Source organism: Drosophila navojoa, chromosome 5, assembly GCF_054131105.1.
Source record: "Drosophila navojoa isolate 15081-1374.11 chromosome 5, UAZ_NAV_1.0, whole genome shotgun sequence".
NCBI lineage: Eukaryota > Metazoa > Arthropoda > Insecta > Diptera > Drosophilidae > Drosophila > Drosophila navojoa.
The window spans coordinates 11,812,246-11,830,956 of NC_142893.1; the positions used below are offsets into that span (position 1 = coordinate 11,812,246).

General features: G+C 42.8%; 2 protein-coding genes and 1 long non-coding RNA gene across 6 annotated transcripts in view; 2 read left to right on the forward strand and 1 right to left on the reverse strand.

The window, feature by feature from the left end:
- Positions 1 to 18,711, forward strand: part of Rgk1 (Rad, Gem/Kir family member 1) — a 49,644-nt gene that overhangs the window by 19,246 nt on the left and 11,687 nt on the right. For 2 of the 4 annotated variants that reach the window (XM_089261719.1, XM_018106710.2), the window contains exons 3-7: positions 9,465 to 9,642; positions 10,937 to 11,610; positions 11,693 to 11,825; positions 11,963 to 12,129; positions 12,236 to 13,669. In XM_089261719.1, coding sequence (XP_089117845.1) covers positions 9,465 to 9,642; positions 10,937 to 11,610; positions 11,693 to 11,825; positions 11,963 to 12,129; positions 12,236 to 13,669 — 2,586 coding nt within the window. Of the gene's footprint in view, positions 1 to 9,464; positions 9,643 to 10,936; positions 11,611 to 11,692; positions 11,826 to 11,962; positions 12,130 to 12,235; positions 13,670 to 13,951; positions 14,433 to 18,711 lie in introns of those variants that run through there. The other 2 variants (XM_089261720.1, XM_018106713.3) reach the window with 2 other exon arrangements.
- On the forward strand, positions 1,689 to 2,462 carry LOC149091046 (uncharacterized). Its single transcript, XR_016197108.1, has 2 exons — positions 1,689 to 2,223; positions 2,254 to 2,462. It is a non-coding gene; the product is annotated as an uncharacterized LOC149091046 (long non-coding RNA).
- On the reverse strand, positions 3,528 to 9,277 carry LOC108655034 (uncharacterized). Its single transcript, XM_018106715.3, has 4 exons — positions 9,110 to 9,277; positions 6,349 to 6,476; positions 4,032 to 4,085; positions 3,528 to 3,958 (listed from the first exon to the last, which is right to left on the reverse strand). The coding sequence occupies exons 1-4, from the start codon at positions 9,171 to 9,173 to the stop codon at positions 3,680 to 3,682; spliced, it is 525 nt and encodes a 174-aa protein (XP_017962204.1). The 5' UTR covers positions 9,174 to 9,277; the 3' UTR covers positions 3,528 to 3,679.

The following is an 18,711-nucleotide window of genomic DNA, read 5'->3' on the forward strand; positions in this document are numbered from 1 at the left end:
CAAACGAAGTAAATTTATAATGTGGCACACACACCTTCTTCAATCAGACAGCCAAAGTCTCCGACTTGACACACAACTGTGCCCAGTGCCCCAAAAGGAGAACAAGGCGGGCTCGACTAGGTTGGGCTGGTGCTGTGTGTCTTAAAGGAAAAGCACAACAAATGCTCGCAAAATATTATTCTTTTTCTTGCTAAAGTGAATGACAACTGGCTTTAAGTGGCGAATTCCAATAAGAGAATATTCAGTGTTCTATTTGCGTGTTATCCTTGATCCAGTCCAGACAAGCTGCGACCCGAGCCAAGCCAGTTGTAGTTGGAGGAGAAAGAGGTGACTCCTGTCCAAGTTGATTTCTCGTTGCCTGTGACAATGCAGATGCCTTTGCCGGCGGCAAGCTCATCGCCGTGGCATGCAACAACGGCTCTTCTCACAAAGGTGCTGCAGTGCAACGATGGCCAACCAATGAGAAGTCAAGCGCTAGCCAGAGGCTATGGCAGTTTTTCTGATATAGACGATATCACAGGTGGGTCGATTGAAGCCATATCGTTGCTAAGCGCCACGACTCTGCACTCCGGATGCTGCACAAATTGTGGACTCAGCGCCAGCTGGTAAAGCTTAGCCGTGTTGAGTCTTGGAGAACCTGCAATAGGCACATTATTAAGTTAAGTCTGAGAACATTTACTCAACTATCCATGGAGCTACAGCTAACACCCACTGATTGCCAGTTGCGGCACCGCCTTATAAATATGGTTTCCTAGCAAAGCGGACGCCCACTTGGTAGGGAAATTTACAAGCTCTGGAATAGCTAAATCAACTATAGTCAGAGTAGGTACTGTAAGTAATTTCGTATCATGTGCTGATCGTTTGCCAAAAGAAATGTATTTCTTCTAAGTATTTTCTTCGAGTCTTTTCTCTTATTGTTTCCTTTAAGTCTCTGCTCTTATTATTTATTATTACAAGTCTTCTTCTTCTTCCTTCAAGAATTCCCTTCAAGTACTCGTTTTTTTTCTGTCAGACCCGAAGGCGCTCTCCCGGCGTTAGGGAGCGATCGTTGCAGTCGAGCTTTATGTGACCAATGGGAACACTCTGCTGCCAGCATTCTAGCTCCGTGTTACTTGCATGTAAATACCAAATGAATACCGCTGCATACATAGAGACAAATTAAACGATCTTAAATAGAGCTTCTTCATACCGTGCTTCTCTTAGTCAAACAAACAGAGAGACAAACTGTGTGGGACAGAGAGACAGATTTACAAACAAATATACGATATACATTTATATTTACCACGTATAATTAACAATATATATTTGCCACGTATAAATATTTACCACATATAATTAAATCGGTTTACCTCATTATATATTAATGTTGATATGCTAAATAGTTTATGTACATTAATATTACTAATTATTAGATGGCATAGGCATTAGTTTCTCCTTCTGTTCTTCTATTCTATAGTTCTCTCAAGGACTAAACTCCAGCATAGTCTGCCTCAATCTCTTACATCAATAAGATGCACCACATTCAAAGAGGCTCGATCTAGCCTGAAATAAGCTAAACTGGCAGCACTGCTGGCAGCCTCATGGGTGTGCACGTGCACGTGCAGGAAAGCAGCGAAGAATTATTAGAATATGTATGAGTCTCTCCAAGGGTTCAGGGGATCTCGTAGTAGAGCAGTCTCGCCTTGTTTTATAAAATATTATTTTTAAACAACTCTTGCATATTTTAGGCAATTTGTCTCGCCTCTTTGCTACATCTCAGCTGCCTTGTTTATTATGCTGTGGATTGCGACAGCATGACAGCAGAACATTTTCGGGAATATTCCCGTTTTCTGAATTCGTATCGCTGCGGCCTTCTCTGCTTATTGGGCACAAGATAATATTTGTTATACGCCAACGACTTCCTCAATGAAATTAAATCGACCAGACACTTGTACCTTTATGTCTTTCCCACTCTCTCCCAATTATTATTGCTCGACTTACGGGACTTATAATTGTATATACTTAAGTGTTGCGGCTGCTGAGGTGTGATGAAATCATATATTGGGGCCACAAAAAAACAACGAAATTAAATATCATTACAGATTGTTTAACTTTGTTCTGTTTATGTGGAACTTGCTTGGTCCTTGACTGGGAAAATATTAATAATAAATAATTATGGCCCACTCCCATTTTGAGTATGTTTTATGCGCCCAATGGAAGCATGATTGATTACAGATGATTCGGGTCTCTTCAGACTGTCGATTGATTGAGGAGCACACACATTACCACATTCAATATTTATTAGCCAATTTTGTTTATTCATCGAGCTGCGCTAATTGGCGTTGATATTTCTAGTTTGGCAGAGATGCGACAAAATGTTCATTTATTTCAATTGGCAAATCGGAAATTTTATATGACGCGCTCTGCTGGCCATTTGCAATCTCAAATTGTAATTGCTGTCCGAACCCAAATAAAATTAAAAATGCAAAAAATAAAAAAAAAGAAAAAGAGAAAGAAAAACAGGAATGGGGTGTGCTGCGCGATGTGCTTTCGCTTTCAGTGTTCATGTCACAGTGTGCACGAATGACACACGCAGAGTTGACAGTGGGGCAGGGGGAGGAGTAGGTAAGGCTAACACAGCGATTTGTTTGCCATGCAAACATTTTTCGTGTATTTCCAAAGCGCCAAAAGCATGTCAAGGGAGCAAAAGCAAAGCAAAAGCAACGTCAAATGTCAGCGACAACGGCGAGTGACAAGCATGCTACAGTTTAACTCGTGGAAACTTTAATGCGTTAAGTCAACACACACACACACACAGGAAAAGCACCCCTTTGCCCCTTTCAAGTTGTTAGCGTGCCCTAGTTTTTAATCGATTTCAATTACTAAACGTATTTTCTTTAACATTTCAATTAACTTTGTTAAGGCAGAGAAGAAAAAGTACAGAACTAAATCCTTCAGCAGCCTCTCACATGCACGCCCTCTCTCTCTCTCTATCTCTCTCCCCCTCTCTCTCTCTCTGGTTACACTAGGTATGCGCTCATGCGCCTATTTGCTGAGCTGAGTGGCTCTTGAGTCGACAGCTCTATAGCTACATTTGAGTCTTGAGTCTTGAGCTTACTTCTCAGTCAACATTGAATTGAGGATAGATAGAGCAGCCTGAGCTATTCTCGGTGTCAATTAAAAGGATATATAGCTTAGCTGTCTTTGTTATTTTGTCACTCTCACCTGCCAGTGCGACATTTGTGTACTTGAAATGTTTGCAGCGAGCCGAAAGTTGTTTTTGTGTTGTGATTTCTAGAAATTAACATAAAAATGTCGTCGACTCATGACAGAGACTGAAAAGTCTGGGCCATTAGCTGGAATTTATGTTAGCCGTTAACGCGTATTTAATTCTATTTTAATGAGCTGGCTATCGAAGGCCCCACCCGCCCACATTTTGTGAATTGCGGTCAACATGTGCCATCCACTATGCGGAAGTCTAGTTTGGGAGGTCACAGTCCGATGACCTCTTCAACTGTCCAAGGAGTATTGCGAGGGACGAGCAGCGAGCCACTGGCTCAAACAGACAGCCCAGACAGCAGCTAAACGCGTTTTAATTGGCTGCTGGCGGCACTTTTTATTTTCATCTCTGGCAGACATTGGGATTAGAATCGAGCGTGTCCCTTTTTTGTCATATTGCGGAACATCCATTTTATGCTAATTACAGCCAGCGAGCAACAGCCACCACAACAGCAGACAGCAGCGCCACCAGTCCAAGTCCCTCGGACCCTGCGCCGTGGCTGCCATTTTTGCCAGGTATAATGGCGTTGTGATTGCCCCCACCACCTGCCCCAGCGGAGCCACCGGCTCCAGCAGCAGCGCCGATGGTGAGGCTGCCACTCGTGTTGTAGACGCGCCCGTTGTGCCCATTGCATAGATTCAGCTGGCAGGAGCGGTAGTAGGTGCGAAACGAGGAGTCCGTCCTAACTCCATTCAGTACCTGCAATGTGCGTAAATTTTATTTCTGCCCCAGGCGCAATCTGTCTGGCTGTTGATCTGCCACTCATACCCACCGTCGGCTTATCCTGGCAGTCACGTAGAAAGGAAATGACTTTGTTCCCATTATGCTGCGGGCGACACATGTATGAGGGGGGACCAAAAAAAAGGAAACCAAAATTAAGAGCGGAGCATGAGAAAAAGTTAGCGCGAAAACATAATATTTTAAAATATTCCCAAAGATATTCGGCATGAAATAGATAAAGTTTTCATATTTAAATAACTAAGTTATTTCTAGGAAACGGCTGCGCGTTGAAGTCTTTAAATATGTAGATCTCTGCTATAATCGAATTAAATTTTGATTTATTAATATATTCCAAAAGAGAAAAGAGATATCAGAGATTTGAATTTTTTGAATATGTAAATTTCCGATTATATATTTTATTTGATAATAAATTTATTTATATATATCAATTTTGTTTGATTACAAACTGATATATATACCAAAAGACAAAGTTATTATAACCACATAACTTTATATATCTCTAGCAATAACAGAGAGTTAAATTCTTTAAATTGATGCATTTGTGATTGAAAATTCGATTATACTACAATTTGCATCCAATGAACTATAATAACTGGCAGCTGCTACAAGTTCTGGCTGACTGTGGCCAGTGTCACAGCTTCACTTAATTTGTATTCATCATTAGGGTCGGCCGGATGGAGATGAAGATGAAGTTTTAATTGCATTATGGCAGAGCATCAGTGTAGCATTTGTCTGGCTGGTGAGAAGCAGCAGATGCTGCAGCTCTCTCTCTTTGTCTGGCTGCGCCCACAAGTAACTTTTAGTTCATTTCCCGCTGGCTCAATGCCTCTTTGATCCAGCAAATTCAATAACAAAGAGTTCAAGGCTCGCCGACTAATGAAGCGCCTGGCAAAATGTTTATCCAACTCATTGTAAAAAAAAAATGGAGAAACACACACATACACACACATACATATATATATTGAAGTACATGGAGGGGCGTGGGTGACGCTAGCTGATGGAAGACAGAGTTAAAGCCTCGCATATTAAGGAGGCTATCAAGAAAGAGCGAGAGAGAGAGAGAGAGAGAGAGAGAGAGAGAGAGAGAGAGAGTAAGGGTTAGCTGCTGCGTATGCTATGATGTGCTGTCTATTCCTGTCTCTGTCTCTCGCACAGTCTGAAGCGGCTTTTGTGGCTTTTATACGCCTTTCTGGCTTTCCATTAAATTATGGTAATGGACTTTTTATGCACTCCACTTTCGGTCGCAGCATTTTTGTTTGATTTTCGGCTGTGCCTGTGCAAATTAAAGCACAAAAGCCCCAATGTCAACACACAATGAAAAAAAACCTGATTCTATTATTATTTGCGTGCCGGCGTTAAAAACAAACGCTATAGAGCGACAGTTCTTGAAATCTCCCAACTGCCGAATATGTGAGCCCGTGCGTAATTCTCCCACTCAGCCGCGCACCGAGCCCCTTCATCAGCTACACGACGGGCACTTGACTTAAGCACTCGTGCGTCGACTCTTTATTGCCAATTGCAGCTTTTCGTCTTAAGGCCATGGCAAGCGCAGCATGTAGTTGCCTTTTAAAATCAGCTGAAAGGTTCTCATTGCTGGCTAAAAGTTCATTTCTCGACTCGTTTTGGCAAACTTCTGCAATAACACTAGAGCTTGCCCCAAACTTGAAAACCATTTGCTTAAACTTTAAAGCTAAAAGTCAAATTCGAAAAGAGTTCCCAAGAGTCAAAGAGCATATAATAGGTAAAAATATGAAAAGAGTTTCTCTATGTTTTTGCCACTTTCTCCCTAACTAACTAAGTGTACTCGTTGGCATGGGGGTCGCCTGATGAGTAGAGTGAAATGCATATAAATGTAATTTCAAATGACACTCAAAATAATGCGATTCCCTGGCACTTGTTACTCATACGCCACATGTGCCCATGGCCCATCATATATTCAATTACTCTTCCAGCTTATGCATGTGTGTGTGTCTGTATGTGTGTGTGTGTGTTGGTGTGCAAGACCCTAGTTTCGAAGCTTCGCTTGATACGTGAGTCTTGCTAATTTTTTTTTTGTGCAAAAACTTTCATCTGCTGCCACACTTTGATACAAAGTTGCGCGACCAAACTTTTCCCAGCTGCACATGTAGCTGTATATGTATTTTCGTATGTTTGTATGTGTGCTTATGCCGAAAAGAAATAGAAACAGCAACAGAAATTGACGACTCGGGCGCGGCGGCTACTTTGTTGCAAGGCAATCAGCCAGCTGTGGCTAAACGGAGTTAAGTTGAGAATATACGACGCTCTAGCTGCCCGTTGCATGATTATGACTGTTATAAGGGGGGACCACGACTTTGTATGATACTCACAATCGCCTCCTGCCGCACTGTGAGGCAGTACTTCTTGGTGCAGTTGAGGGCGCGCACGGCGGTGGCATTCGTCAGGCAGGTGGCATCGCTCTGGCCGAGCAAGTAGCTGCAGACGTAGCACTCGAGAGCTGCAAGTCCAAAAAACCATAAATAAAACTATATGGCAACTGTATAAACTACATAATAAAAATACATTCGCATCTCGAAAATATTGAACGAGGTCATGACGCTGCCTTTCGCTTTCGCTCTGTGGGGCTGTTGATACTATTCACCATGTATTGTGGATGATAAAACCGATGATGACAACGCGAATCATGATCATGATGATGTTGTTGTGCTTTTCTTAGAATTTATTTATAGCGAACGCAACACAACAACCACAAGAACAACAACACACATGATAGATCTAAATAAAAACACAACGAATCTGCTTTTATTCAAATTAATTGCATTAAAGTGAGATTTTTGGCAACAGACTTTCTGTCTATTTGCCAAGTGGCACGACTGCGTCCTCGACATGTATCCATCTATACATACATATGGTCTATACACTTTATGCGTTTTGTGTAATAACAATGACGTCAATAGACAACAACAACAGCAACAACAACAACAACAACGTGTTACAAGAATAGCAACAGGCAGAGCCAAATGCTACAGAATTGTAAAAACTGATCTCACGACACGAGACTTTGGCGCTACATACATAAAAATAGTCAAAAATTATAGAAACCAACAACATGTAAGGCAGTTAGACAGAAAGTTATCGAATTTATAAATACCCTAGGCTTTGTAGAAATACATATACACATATATATTGATGTGATATAAGCACATCCATACATACAAATACAATTATTATCATTTATGCGGGCAGATTCGATTTAAGGGCTTTAAAATAATATAATATAGTCATTGACTAATCATACTATATACTAAATTTCAAACAAATAGTACTAAATATTGAATAATAATTTAAAAAAAACACAATAATTATCATTTATCTATTTAAATTGATCTAAAACTTAATGCAATATAAAGAAACATTTTCTCATTCAAAAAAGTACATCAAGAGCTATACTATATCATCCATATATATGGATCCCCATTCACTATAGACCCCCATTCACTATAGTTATACCCTTTATTCCTCCTCTATACCAATGCTAGTCACATACATATGTAATGAATATGTTGGCATACCCTTTCAGCAGTTCATCATTGAAAATCATCAGCTCGCGCTGCGGTCCCAGACCTCAGAATACGACCCTGCGCCTTTACATCGACCGATTGTCTAACAGCTGGCGCAGCTGAGGCAGTCGCCTCCATCGCCACCTTGTTGCCCCCCACTCATCTCTAGAGGCAATCTCATGAGGGCAATCATAATAATGAGCTGTGCTCCTTTAATGACTCTTCAACATATGCATAAATTCATCGTAAAAACTGTGTATGAAAAACTAAAAAAACAACAACATAAATATAGATAGAAAATTGTGCACTGTGATTTCTGCATAAGACCAACTCAATTGGCACTGGGCACGCTTCAGTTCTCCGTATTCACGAGTCAGTTTAACACTCATCATTCATTCGTGCGAAATTGTAGCGCCCGAATACGATAGAAATTAACTCGCCGCACAGTGGGCCAAGGCCATGAAGCATTTGATAAAAATCAATTGGTTTCATTGCTGCAAAGGTATGCATAGTATTTGCAATAGATAACCAATCAAAATTATTGCGACCCTCTGATGGAAATCGAAACTCATAAACGTCGTTAGTCATGGGCAAATAATTGCAATGGTTAAACAATGTTTGACAAATATGACATATCAGCGTTGGCTCTGGGTACATAATGATAAATGTGTGGATAGATGCGCTAACATTTTTATATAGTCATTTAGCAAGTGGAAATGATGAAACCAGGGCTGCAAACGCAAAGTTTGCTTCTGATCAAGTACAGTCAGCGAAGCTTGCCTTTTAAATATTACCAGGTTTAAATGAAAACTTATTTTATTTATTATTTTATTTTGACTACGAATCATAATTCTTTAAAGCCTTCGTATACGAAATATTGAGTATACCACATGAATACAACAATCATAAAATTTTAATATATATATATTTATAAAAAACTAAAAATTTAATACATTCTTATTTCAACATCTCAACCAAATTCGAATCAAAATTTTCCATCTCAATATGTCTCAATTCTGATTTGTGAAAACTTTCAGGTGCTTTGGCCACACGGTTGGGCTAAAAATATTGTATTATACAGTAGAGAACTTTGAGAAATTATGTTTATCATCTTTTGTGTAGCAATCAATAAATTAAATGCGGTCACTGGAGAGTGGCGTCGACAGCTGAACTAGAGACGGGTTATTATATGTGTATAGAGATGTTTATGGCAAGTAGACGCAACTGCATACACACACATACACACTCACACATAGTATATGTACATATATGAAATACGTAAAGCAGAGCAAAGTTCTTAGAATCGCGCTGAGGTCTCAGCCAGAAAACGTGCCAAAGGAAAGACAGAGTGAAAGAGCGAGATAGAAAATAAAGAAAATAATAGAAATTTCGAATTTACCTGTTCGTTGCTGTCATACATTTCGAATACTTAGTAGACAAGTTTCGAAATAAAAAGCAGCTAATTAAGTTAAGTGGAAATGAATATTTTTAAAAAAAATGCATGCACGCGCGTATTTCTGTATAGAACTTATGAATATTTCCTATGATAGTATCAAATACGCATACGAACCGTTGGCCAAACAGGGAGACAGGCAAATGACATAAAATGCCAGCAAGAGGGCGACTTTTGGCATCTCAAGTTGTCTTCACTTCGATTGCTTTGCGCCAATGACAGCTGATAATGATTCCGGCTTTGGGCCTGAAGTACGACTGGAGCTGACAGCGAGCAGGCGACAAATGTTTACCTTTTTAGAGCAATGGATGGGTCGCTTTTCTATATGTACATATGTATCTTATCTCTTATTATAGTTGCCACCTGCCGATAAGGCGACTGTCTTTAATGTCTTTATTATATATGTATATGCAGTGCTGATATGATCATAGATTGATATTGTTATGTTATGCTACTTGAATTGTGTTTGCAGCCTGAACGCTATGTGCCCGGCTCGCCCATTTTTCGCGACAGCAGCCCAACCCCCGATGCCACGCCCACAACGCCTATAACAGCTGCACCCTCAGCAGCAGCAGCAGGAGCAGCAGCAGCACCGACGACGACTAGAAATAAAACGGGCGCCTCACCAACCTCCAGGAGTCGTGGTCAAGGTAAGCAGCTGCCTTTAGCCTTTCAGTAAACTCAATTTTTCCGACAGATTTTCATTATTGACTGTACTCGCATGCTCCAGTCTCGCACACGCACATGTTTTGCCGCCCCTCACCCTCCACCCAACGCTTGACACACTTTCAGTGACATTTTGTGTAAATAAAGCTGCATGAGCAGTTGGCAGTTGGCTTGTAATGCTTTTTCCCAACGGGGCGCGACATATGAAAAGATTCGACATGTTGCGATTTCTTTTTTTGGGTCAAAGTCTTTTGACTCCTTTTCCGGTGTGGGCGGACAGCCGAAAAGGGGCGTGCTGTATGCCAGAAATGACAACACACACACACACACACACTCACATAGCTGCATACACTGATATATTCAGCTATTTTGCCAGTTTGCCATTGTGCAGGCAGAGGTAAACATCAACAAGATGAGCATATCCATAGCCATTCAATATACGCAGACATTCGTTAGACGAATCTTCCACTCAATTATTTGTGGAATTTGATTATACGATATTATCTATCTCACTGTGCGCTGCGCTGCTCTGCTCTGCTCAATGTTTTTATTTTGTTGTTCTGCTTTGTTTTCCTCGAAATCTGAAAGCTGTTTACGTGCCAAATTGCACAGGTTGAGTACGGCGGGGCGGCGTTTCCGCGAGCGTAACGGTAAAGTACCCTGAAACCAAAGCACTTCCATCCGCAACCCTACCTTACCAATAATACGTATGAGTCTTTGAGTCTATGTGTGTATTTCTATACTCCTGACTGGGGGGATTACGGTGCGTGTCACGCTACAATTTATCGATTTTATTTGTTGATTTAGAGCATGCGATTTTCACAGCTCGACTCTCGTATAATCAGGCAATGCAATTAAACTTTGCGAAACTAAACAGTTTCATTAAACGCATCAACTGAATGACATTGGCTCAAAGTCTTACAAAGCAACTGTAAAGTATTGTAAGCTAATTGATCTAGCTTAAAGTAAGCCAAGGAATTGTGCGGGAAATTTCATTTGCAAAAGCTTTACAGCTCACAGCTTAAATAAATTACAAATGCAGAGACTAATGGAGGGAAATAGTTAATTAAGATGTGTTTAAAAGCAAGAGGCAGGTAAAACTAATACAAGAAGAACTTATAATTATCCGAGCAATGTATTAAGACTTTGATTACATTATGTTAAGTATTAATGTTAACATTATTCTGTTAAGTATTTGCATGGAATATTAAGCATTAGGTATGACTTTTTCTTTCCGCCTCAACTCAAGCCTTTTTCCTTGTGTCTTCTCATTGGCAGCCATGACAATATCCCTCTCACATGGAACACCGGGCAACGATACGGCCACAAAGACCACCGCCAGCAGCAGCAGCAACAGCAGCAGCCACAACAACAACCAAGCCAAGCCGCTGCCCAGCTGCTATATGAGCACACGATCCGCGGCAATGATGGCTCTGGCGCTGGGCCAACAGTCCGGCGAGAAGGCCACAGCAACAGCCCCGTCCAGTTCCAGTGCCAGCTCCACTCCCAATGCCAATGCCTCGCCACGCACCAACAACCGAACCACAGCGCGTCCTGCTAGCCGAACCACGCCCACAACTGCACCAACTGCACCCACAGCGAACACTGCTCAAACGACCTTTGCCACGTCAACGTCCTCGAACACGTCGAAGCCGTCGACACCCACAGCGGTGCGCGCCGCTGCCCAGCTGAACGGCATGGCCGCTCTCTCGGGCGGCAGCAATTCGAGCGGCTCGGACAACGATGGCTTCAGCACATCGGGCTCCTCAACGGCCACGGCTCTGCGTCGACTGTACTTCAAGAGCGGGCGCAGCATCAAGAACAAGATCAACTCATCCACCTCCTCCACACCGCTGAACAGCATGCCCATGAACACCGTCTCCAGTGCCTACCACAATTCGGTGAGCGGCGCAACGGGTATGCATGCCATGGGCGTCTCTGGAGTGCCGAAGGTGAGTAGAGATTGTGATAGATGAGAGGGGATTCCTGATTCACAGCTGACTGTATCTGCCATCTCTCTGCTCTCTTGCACAGCTGGTTGTCATGGGCACTTCGTCGGCATCCATACCGGACACGACCATCAACACGTCCACAGACTCCGCCTGCACGCTCATCACGAATGTGACGCACACCGACACCTCGGAGACTTGCGATTCCCTGGACCTGGGTAGGTAGTTGTGGTGGTGGCGACTATTGTTTGATTGATTGAGCGACTGACTGATTGATTGATTGATTAATTGAGCAGCTTGTTAATTAATCAACTAATCACAATGGCTTACATTTGACCTGTCCCTTTGTCCGCAGGCGACAATTCCGGTCCCAGCGAGCCGTTGTTCAGCTCACTGGAAGAGCCCCTGCTGACAGCCATCCAAATCGATTCGGAGCATGAGGCAGGCGGCACTGAATTGGAACTAACGAGCTGCTCTCGCTATCCCCCGCGACCCGACATGAATCTCCAGGACAGCACCGAGGTGAGTACACCAATGACTCCTGTTGTGGTTGTTGTTGTTGTTCGTTTCCTTCGTATTCCATTTACTCATTTGCATACATGCACATGCCACATGTCTCTCATGCCAGAGCCAGGAGTCCTGCTTGTCCATATTGACAGGGGAGCCGTCATCGACAACACCCCTGCTGCTGTCGTCCCGTCAGCCCAGCACGGCGCCACCGCCCACGCGTGGCCGAGAGCACTTCACCTTCGATCCGCCGCAGTCGCCAAAGTCAGCACGCACCAGCGAAAAGGCGCGCAGCCACTTCACCTTCAAGGAGGACGCCCAGCAGGCGCGCAGAGCTAGCAACTCCTACTACACGGGTGGTGCAGAGGTGGCTGATGCGCACGAGGAGCGCGCTGCGGCTAATCGCAACAAGAAATTGCGCGCCAGGGAGCGCGATTCAATGGCTGGCAATGGCAATGCCAATGCGAATGCCAATGGCACACGTAATCGCATCTCGCCCAGCGTTTCGCCCTCGTCCAGCAACCGCACCAGTCCGAAGCGGGAGCGCAAACGCACCACGCCCTCCGCGTCCACGGGCGCCATAGCCAAGATCAACTCGGCGCCGCCCACCATGAAGGACGGCAACTTCTTCGGCAGCAGCCAGAACCAGAAGCAGCGCCAATCCCAGCAGCAGGCGTCGCCCCAGCAGCAGCAGCTGTCGCCCTCATCCCAGGCAGCTGCGCAGCAGCGCAAGTACTCCTCCAGCTCGTCCAGCGGCAGCAGCGAGCGCTGTCTGCGGGATGCGGCCGCTGCCGGCACCATGTTCCCCTTCGATCGGGAGGCGCTCGACTATGAGCGCATCCAGCGGGAGTGCTTTGCGCCCAGCTCGGCGACGGCCAGCACGAGCAGCGACTCGGACGAGGCCGAGAATTGCTCGGTTTATGAGCGCAAGCTGAGCGCGGACATCTTCCAGCAGTACTCGCGGCTCACTCAGCAGGAGCAGCAGCAGCAGCAGCAACAGCATCAGCTCAACCACGAGCGGGACAGGGATCGGGAGCGGGAGCGGGAGCGGCCACCCTCTCGAAAGAACTCGAAGCGCATACGACCCGATTCCGTGATACACACAACCATACGAGAGAATCAGCAATATGTGCCACAATCGGACGCGTTCTATCCCCAGGCCAAGAGCTCCTCCTCGCCCAGCGATCACTCCTACGCCGAGCTGAACAAGTTCGATGACATCGCCAGCAAGTTCGAGCAGATTCCGCCCAAGCATGGCTCCAACTCCACACTCAATCTGCAGGTGCTGCACATGCACAGCCCCGGCAGCGACTCCCTGGCATCGGCGTCCCTCAGTCCCACGGATAGCACACGCAAGCGCTCCTTCAAGAGCAAGTCCAAGTCGAAGACGCAGACGCAAGTGCAGCCGCAGCTGCAGGCACTGGAGGACTTGCTGCCGGGATCGGGTTCTGGTTCGGGTGCGGGTGCGGGTGCGGGCGCCATCAATGTGACAGCCAATCCCTTGGAGGCGGCCGCTGTCTGCAAGCAGCCGCGTGCCACAATCGTTGTCCAACAAGTAAGTAGATCCAGCCCCCTTCCCCTGCCCATTCACTATCTATCTCTCTCTCTCTCTTTCGCTCGCTCGCCTGCTCTATTTGTATACAATATATATAGATTTATATCTATGATGTCTGTTTGTCTGGCTCTCTTTGTGCCTCATTTCCGCTTCAGGCTGCGCGCGCCTCTGCTCTCTGTCTCTCTGTCTCTTTATCTCTCGCCTATCTCCCACAGTCTCTCTCTCTCTCTCTCTCTATCTGCTTTGTTGCTTGCTGCGCCTTGTGGCAGCTCATAAAAAGCCTCGCGCCTCGGCGGATCGACTCATTCATGTGTTTACGATCCGCTAGAGAGCATCGCATATACTTGGCACAGCATCCAATAAAACAAGAATACAATTCACGAAAAAAAAGAAACACTGCGTAAAAACAGAAAACTTTTTTCGCTTAACTGGAAAATCGAGAGGAAGCAATCAAATAGAAAACGTTTAGTGTTTTTCATCGTTCGAGTGTGTGTTTCTTGTGCCGCGAACAACTCTGCAAAGGTTGCGCGCAATGTAAACTATAAACCGTGTGTTTTATTTCCATTCAAGTCCAGCGACCAGATCAGAGCTAACGTATTCACAAATTTTATCAAAGAGTTCAATAAACATTTTCACATCGTTTCCAAATTTGGAAATCCATAAAACAGAATACAACAGAAACAAAGCAAAAGCAACAACAACAACCGAAATGGCGCCCTTCTACAAGCGCATCTGCCGCAGCCTGTCGAAGCGCTACAAGGAGGTAGGTGTAGTATTCCAAAGTTTTATTGATTCCGACCATGACTGATGCAGTGCATCAACATCAGATAAGATACGAACGAACAGTTCATTGTTTGGCAATGAGTGTGGGCCCGTTTATGACGCCGCTATATCAATATATCAATATATCGATACCGATTTGCTGATTTATTATATGACGTCGCCACAGCGGACAGACGGGGGTGGGAAGTTCGTAATCAATTGGCCATGTTGCTGGAGTCGAGGTCGTTTCGGAAATTTAATTAGTTGTTCATTTGGGGGCCATGCCAGATGCATAACCTAATCTACTAGAGCATAAACATAATAATAATAATAAATAGCATGCTGATATTAGGGTTTTCTGTTTAGCCCAGAGTAAAACCCTAATTAAATTTCGGGATTTTCACTGAGATAATCCCTAATCTTTAGTTTCATATCAAATTTGATCTCATTATGAATATAAAGCCAAATCATTTTTTGAAAGACATAAAACATGAATAATTCAAGGTCTTTTGCATATTTTTCATATTTATTAAAATTAATAATAATGTTAAAATAAACTCCCCTTCAATATAATGACAAAATTGTATATTAAAATTATAATATAATAATTTTAAAATATCTTTCCATATTTTCCATATTTTAAAATTATTTATCTAATTTTTTATTCCTTTAAAATAAACTTTTTTCAATTTTCCCTTCAATATATTTAAGTTTCTCAACATTTTGAAGTGTAATCCTTCAAAATTGTTTATAGAGAAGTTTTAATATATTCATAAGTGCATTTCCCATTTCGAGTTCCGAGAAATGTTGCCACTCTGATTTATGGTCTTGAAAATGCTCTTAAGTCTGTTTGCATGGGCTTGTAAATATCATATATCACATTTTAATTGAATTGTTGCCGTGTTGTACTATTTGTTAATACATTCGTACAACAATAAACCTCATATCATGCCGGGCGATGACAGCTGTCAAAATAAACTACAGGCAAGAGCAACAAATGAAACTGAAAATTGAAATGGAAATGGAAATGGAATTATGCCAAGGCACAGGTTGCTCGCTGCTCCTATATAAATACTATATACTACAAGTATTTTACACATTTATATTTATTTACATTCAAAATAAAAGCATAAAGCATATGTAATCCATGCCCAGGCCGAGACCCAGTCGAAAACATTATTGTCCGTGTTGTCCAAGTTGTCCGAGTTGTCCACTTTCCTACTCACAGCTGCTTTTGATTTATTATATTTTTACGATTTCATTGTGGGGCGCAATGAGTAGTTCGTTTCGCACCCCCCAGGGATAAAAAATAACATGTATGAAATAAGAGCTTATAGACATCAAGTATATGTATGTATGTATATATGCGATTATGCATAAACATAGGCAAGGGAAAAATTGACGGAAAATTACTTACGATTATAGACAACACAAGAAAATAAAAACAAACATGACTTTGAGTACGTCTATATACATTATGCGCCCCTTTATACTCTATTATGCGATTCACAGTCATCCGGCTATCTATTGTTGGGCCCATAAAAAAGAAAGATACAATTTCCTCAATATGCAGCGCGTTCATAAGAAAATTTCCAAAACAACGCAATTATTTCACATAAATACATAGTATTCGACATGGCCATTTCGTAGAATTTGCTATATAAAAGTCGCTCGGGCGCATGGGGAACAAAGGGTGAGCGGAGCTCTTGAAGAGCTAATAAACTTTGTGTGTGCTTCGATGGCCGAGAGACAAGGGGAAGTTCTTAAAAAAATATTACGTATTATTACTTCCATATCGTATATCAGCTTAAAGACCAAAGAGCAAAGTTATTGTTGGCTTGGTCAAAAGCGAGTCATTAGCAAACGAGGCAACTGCAACTGAAACGAAAGCACACACAGACAAACACACACACACACATGTGCCAAGTTTCCTGCACTTATCTGTTCCGTCTGCCTTCTCTCTCTCTCTCTCATTCTCTTTGCTGCAAAAAAAAACACATGTTGTATATATCAAAAACAGGCAAACAACAATTTTGCTCAGCTCCACCTGTTGTTGTTGTTGTTGTTTTGTTAGTTTATTGATTTTGCATTGCAGCAAATGGGGCTGAGTGGAAAGGGGATTATTGCCCAGAGTGTGTTAACATGCAAATGCATTTGTTTTTAGGCCTTGGTGTCGCAAACAGGTAACAGGTTACGTTTAACGAAGGCTAAGTCGCCAGCAACGTGCATGCATGCATTTCGCAACTCGATTCGAGAAATCTCCAACCCACCCGACCAGTCCGCCTGTCCCGCCTACCGCCCACTCCACACGTTGAGTGCGTCCTTCAGCTGGCAAGGTGACTCGCCTAATGGCTGCACAGTTTAAAGTGTGTTAGATCTCCAGAGAGACAGAGACAGAGAGAGAGGGAGAGAGGGAGATAGAGAGAGGGACAACGCTGCGTTCTCTCATTTAATTGCATATCTGATGGGGCTTTTATTTAAATTCAAGCACTCCGGGTCGCTGCTCAATTATTTGCAAACGGCCAAATGGAAAACGAAAGAAATTTCCACTCGGGTTCATTACTCAGATATTAGATATCAAAAGCGAATGCGGACAAAGGTCAATTGAGCAATTTAACGGTCAAGCTTTTGGGCAAACGGGTTCAAATACAATTATATAATTGCAAACAATTAATATTGCCAAATGGCAACATACTATGTTTTAGCCCCAGCCAAAAGCGGTTATTGACCACACTTTTTGTTTACGTTTCACTTTCATGCTGCGGCTCTTGTGTTTTTGGCACATTTGTCAAGGCCGTTCACGAACTACCGCTAATTATAGTACCAGACATCACTAGAGGCCAAAAAAAAAAGCAAATCAAAGCAACAGCAAAAGTTCACAGCCTGCCACTTAGTTTACTTGGCTCGTTGGGCGCTGCGTATACTTGATGTCGCTGGCGTATACTTAATGTTGGCCATTCTTTTAACGCCAGTTGGCGGCAAACAGCTGGCATTTAATTTGCTAGCTGAATACATGTGAATTATTCATCCCTGATTGCACACATTCGCATGCTGTTACACCCAGAGCTGTGATAAGTGCTCAACAGTGTGGCAAGGCAGATAAGAGACTGAAGGAGGCGTGGCTAGAGGTGGATACAGGACTTAGTATAATGGCATATTTGCATTGAAGTTAGGAGAAGATATATTTGTATGAAGTCTACTAGATTAATAAGAGAATATATGATATATAATATATGATATATATAAATATTAGAAAAAAAAAGCCAAAGAAATTCTGATTCAAGAACTTAAGAAACTCTAAAAAAAACTCTGACGTCTAGCTAGCAAAAATTAATAGAGATAAATAAAGTTTAGATGCAATATACATAGAGCTTTGGAAATGAAGTAAAAAAGAAAAATTATACACAAGAAATAAACAATCTGTATACAAGAGGAGATTATATATAATCCACATCAATAATAGCCAAGATTTGCTGAGGAAATTCTGATTAAAGCAAAAAGCGCAAAATCATTTTTATTATTCTGCGTAAATTTGTTTATGTAGACAACTTAAGAAAGATGTATGTAAACGAAGCTCTGACGTCTTTATGAATGAAATGTATATGCAGTAGATTCTGTTTATGGACACGGGGTATCATCTAGTTCAACAGAGTTTGATTACGAATCAGTTTGTTTATGGGCCGAGCACCTTTGTTGGGGTGATTTTTTTTTTCTTTTTTTCTTTTTTGGGGCAGTATGTTAGCCGAGTTCCAAGTGTCTTGTAAGTGTCATTAATGAACTGATAAATGCGCTACCCTGGCCAAGTGCCCCGCTCGGGCAGCAACTACAGCCGCGTATTCCTGCTGCGACTTCGGCTTCGGAATCCATTGACCCCATTTGCAGAGCGCCGCAGCTGCAATTTGCAACAGTTTTTTGTGCAGTTCCATAAATAAACTAGGGCTATAAATAAACAGAAGCGCATGTACATGCATATAGATATAGCAAGATGCAAGATGCGAGATACAAGATACAAGATACTCTCGTCTCTATAGGCAATGCGCACTCCATTGTTACAGCCGCTGAAAATAGCGACGGCACACGGAAATGTTGAGCCAAACACGAATAGTGCAGCTGCATCAACTGGACGTGCTAGGGGGCTATAAATTGATGAGTTCAATTAAATTACAAACAGGCCAGGCGCTTACCTTTTATAGACCGAAAACTTCTCACAGACTTTGCACCCTTGCATCAGGCGGCTGGCTGACGGCCAAGTAAATTGCAGCAAAACAAAACAAAACCAA

Excerpts from the sequence above, each read along its gene's own strand:
- LOC108655034 (XM_018106715.3), bottom strand. The coding sequence starts at position 9,173 with ATGCCAAAAGTCGCCCTCTTGCTGGCATTTTATGTCATTTGCCTGTCT. Across the intron at positions 4,086-6,348 it reads CAGTGCGGCAGGAGGCGATT|CATAATGGGAACAAAGTCAT; the intron begins GTGAGTATCATA and ends TGTCGCCCGCAG. Across the intron at positions 3,959-4,031 it reads ACTGCCAGGATAAGCCGACG|GTACTGAATGGAGTTAGGAC; the intron begins GTGGGTATGAGT and ends CGCACATTGCAG.